The sequence below is a fragment of the Austrofundulus limnaeus genome, unplaced genomic scaffold (assembly GCF_001266775.1).
Source record: "Austrofundulus limnaeus strain Quisiro unplaced genomic scaffold, Austrofundulus_limnaeus-1.0 Scaffold711, whole genome shotgun sequence".
Taxonomy (NCBI): domain Eukaryota; kingdom Metazoa; phylum Chordata; class Actinopteri; order Cyprinodontiformes; family Rivulidae; genus Austrofundulus; species Austrofundulus limnaeus.
This window is the reverse complement of record NW_013953113.1, coordinates 113,877-118,175: the sequence shown is the minus strand read 5'-3', so window position 1 is coordinate 118,175 and position 4,299 is coordinate 113,877. Positions and strand designations below refer to the sequence as shown.

The following is a 4,299-nucleotide window of genomic DNA, read 5'->3' as shown; positions in this document are numbered from 1 at the left end:
AGTCTAAATAAAACAAAAATATTGGTGGTAATTTTTGACTGTGTCACTTTACAATCGGCACCCCATACATAGCCATCCTACCGGAAAATGTTTGTAATGCATCAAAGGATTTCTGCAAAGCTGAAGCTTAGACTTCAGCCAGCGGTATCTTGGTGATTTCAATAAAAAGCAATGAGGTAGTTCAGGCACATCCAAGCATGGAGCTCAACATAATCTTAGAGTCACAGTTAAGCGTTCTGAAAGAAGTCACTGCAGTCTATCTTTACAGCATCCAGAGTCAACTTCTCTCCCAACTCCAGGGGTTCCATGAAGATGTTGAGACTGGGGAAGAAATGCACTGGCTCCTCCTCCTCCTCCTCTTGATCATACGAGTCCAAGTTCCCCATCCCATGGAACGAGATGTAACTGATGGTGGTGTTTGTGTCCAGTGATGTCTGTGTGTGGTCAGAGCTGTCAGAGTCATGGGAGAAGCTCTTAATATAGGTGGTCAGAGCAGGATACAGTAGCGTGGTTAGCTCGGTCTCTGGGCTCAGGTTGGTCGGTGAGGGGACACATGGCGAGATGTTTGTGGGGGTGTACGTGTCACAGCGCTGCTTGAAAATCTCCACGTTCACCAGAATAGTCTCATCTTCCTCATTGATTAAATTGGAGTTACCAGGTTGGAGCTGGAGGATCATCTTGCCCTGATGGAAGGGGAGACACTTGTTCAAACAAAGAACAGAACAGCAGAACAGTTCAAACAACTAGCAGAACACAGAGAGTGCATACCTCCGCCAAGACCCCAAATATTGCAAATGAGAGTGTGSAGCTGCTGAGCTGTGATTGGTGCAACAAAGTTCTACTGGATGCTTAGTGGCTTTCACTGTATGACATAATCACTACATCACAATATGACATCATCACTGAATCACAGTATGACGTCATCACTAAATCACTGTATAACATCATCACTAAATCACTATCGACATCACTAAATCAATGTATGACATTGTTGCTAAAAACAGTATGACATGACTAAAAACAGTATGACATCAAAACTACATCACTGTATGACATCATCACTAAATAACCGTATAACATTATCACTAAATCACTGCATAACGTCATCACTAAATCACTGTCGACATCACAAAATCAATGCATGACATTGTAGCTAAAAACAGTATCACATCACTAAAAACAGTATGACATCAACACTACATCACTGTATGACATCATCACTGAATAACCATATAACATTATCACTATATTGCTGTATAACCTCATCACTAAATCACTGTCGACATCACTAAATCAATGTATGACATTGTTGCTAAAACAGTATGACATCACTCAAAACAGTATAACATAATCACTAAATCACTGTATAACATCATCACTAAATCAGTCGACATCACTAAATCAATGTATGACATTGTTGCTAAAAACAGTATGACATCACTAAAACCAGTATGACATCACTAAAACAGTATGACATTATTACTGAATCACAGTATAACATAATCACTAAGTCACAGTCGACATCACAAAATCAATGCATGAAATTCTTGCTAAAACAGATGACATCACTAAAAACAGTATTATGACATCAACACTACATCACTGTATGACATCATCACTGAATCACAGTATAACATAATCACTATATTGCTGTATAATGTCATCACTAAATCACTGTCGACATCACGAAATCAATGTATGACATTGTTGCTAAAAACAGTATGCCATCACTAAAAACAGTATGACATAATCACTAAATCACTGTCGACATCTTTAAATCAACGTATGACATTGTTGCTAAAAAAGTATGACATCATCACTAAATCACAATGTAACAATCACTAGATCATCATCGACATTACTAAATCAATGTATGACGTTGTTGCTAAAAACAGTATTTCACTAAAAACAGTATGACATACAGTAAACACTACATCATTGTATGACATCATCACTAAATCATAGTATAACATAATCACTTCATCACTGTATTACATCATCACTGCATCAGAGTATGACATCACTAAATCACAGTATAACACAATCACTAAATAACTGCATAATGTCATCACTAAATCACTGTCGACATCACTAAATCAATGTATGACATTGTTGCTAAAACAGTATGACATCACTAAAACAGTATGACATCATCACTAAATAACAGTATAACATAATCACTAAATCACTGTATAAAATCACTGTCGACATCTCTAAATAAACGTATGACATTGTTGCTAAAAACAGTATGACATCATCACTAAATCACAGCAGAACACAATCACTAAATCACTGTCGACATTACTAAATCAATGTATGACATTGTTGCTAAAACAGTATGGCATCTCTAAAAACAGCATGACAAACGCTACATCACTGTATGAGATCATCGCTGAATCACAGCATGACATCACTAAATCACATAACATCATCACTACATTACAGTATGACATCATCACTAAATCACAGTACACTAAATCACAGCCCCGGACATGCTGGTCCAAGTGGCTGGGGAGAGGTATTTCTGGGTCTCTCTGCTTAGGCTGCTGCCCCCGTGACCCGATCCCAGATGATCGGCAGAGAACGGACGGACGGACATCATCACTAAATTACTGTATGTATGGCATCATCACTAAATCACTGTATAACATCATCACTAAATAACGGTATGACATCACTAAATCACTACTACATCATCACTAAATCAATGTATGACGTTGCTAAAAACAGTATGACATCATCACTAAAACGATTTTACATCATCAATAAAAACCAGCCTCTGACTCTGTTCTGTTTATGATTTCAGTTTTTGTTTGTGCCAGATCTGTGAGTTGTAGTTCTGTCAGATGTTGCCAGATCACCACCAAAATTTAAGGAATTGTAGTTTGTGACAACCTCAACATGCCATGAAATTTTCACAAAAATCCATCCATAACTTTTTGAACAATTTTGTGCAAAGATGGACAAACAAACCAATGCTGCCAAAAACATAACCTTCTTGGCTGAGATAATAAAGATCAGAGTGTGTGTGTGTGTGTGTGTGTGTGTGTGTGTGTGTGTGTGTGTGTGTACACACATACATACATACGGTCACACACTCACATTGGTTTTACATACAATTCTTACCCCATCTTTGGTGCACTGTTTGGCCCACTTGCTGTTTGCAGGATCTGGCACATCAGGAATGAGGCAGGAAAAAAACTGTCTAAACCTGAAAGTGGAAACCTGGTGAGCAGTGCTGCATGGAAAATGTCCCTACAACACAAAAGCCAACTCTTTTTCTAACAAGAACTTCTAAACTTAGCACAAAAAGATAATGTTGTAACAGTGCTCMTTGGCACCAAATCGTTTTCCTTTGGAAATTCTGTTTACCTCCTTTCACACGGGGCCTCATTTATTTAGAATATACATTTGTTTGGAGCAGCAGAGTAGTATGTATCAGTACGTAGGATGTACCCATGATAAACAAATCGCTGCCATTGCCAAACATGGTCTTTTTCTTCTAGGATGTTTGGTTGGCTAACTGTTTGGTGCATTAGGAGTGTGCTTCATGATAACAACTTTACATTTTCCGTCTCTTCCCCATATATCATCTACAGTTCTTTAACTTTCCCTAATACCTCATATTATATTCCTTACTTTATAAATATTCAACATTGTCCTCTACTTCTTCCTTGTCCATTCCTTTTTAAATTGAAAATGCAAAATGTAAATTAAAACATGTAATTTATGTAAAATGTAATTTAAAACACTTATTTGTCTCTATAGAATGATTTACCTGTATTAGCTTTGTAGAGAGATCTAGTAGAGTGCTGAATAAATGTGTGTGTGAATGGGTGAAAGGGCACAGATTGTAGTGTAAGGAGCTTTGAGTGTCCTGGTTGTATAGAGAGGAGCTTTATAACAATATAGTAACAACGAGGTGGTGAGAGGGAAGGCTGTAGTGGGAAACTCAAGTAATTTATTTTGATGTTTTTAGCAGGATTATTTCTGCAAACTCTTTCAGAATTGACAGACTACGTACCCTTTTYCCCTTTTTAATTTTAGCCAATCAAAAATACTGTTTTTTGTTTGGTCTACATCTTCAAATACAGAAAAACTATTAGTCACACTCCAAATGTTTTTTTGTCAAAAATAAAAATAAAATGGTTCAGTACCATAGACTTAAATATAAAKATCACCAGACTAAGCCCTGCCCATCCCGTCCACTGGTGTCTGTGACATCATGGAGGAGCAGAAACAGACCAAACAGGACAACAGCTCACAGCTGAACTGGATCTGTTTCACACATTATCTGTC

General features: G+C 37.5%; 1 protein-coding gene across 1 annotated transcript in view; it reads right to left on the bottom strand.

Moving 5' to 3' along the window:
* Positions 1-15: 15 nt before the first annotated feature.
* il12rb2 (interleukin 12 receptor, beta 2a) overlaps positions 16-4,299 on the bottom strand; it is a gene marked incomplete in the record, with an annotated part of 29,052 nt that continues 24,768 nt past the window's right edge. Inside the window, 2 exon segments of the mRNA XM_014028020.1 lie at positions 16-683; positions 3,127-3,211. Coding sequence (XP_013883474.1) covers positions 228-683; positions 3,127-3,211 — 541 coding nt within the window.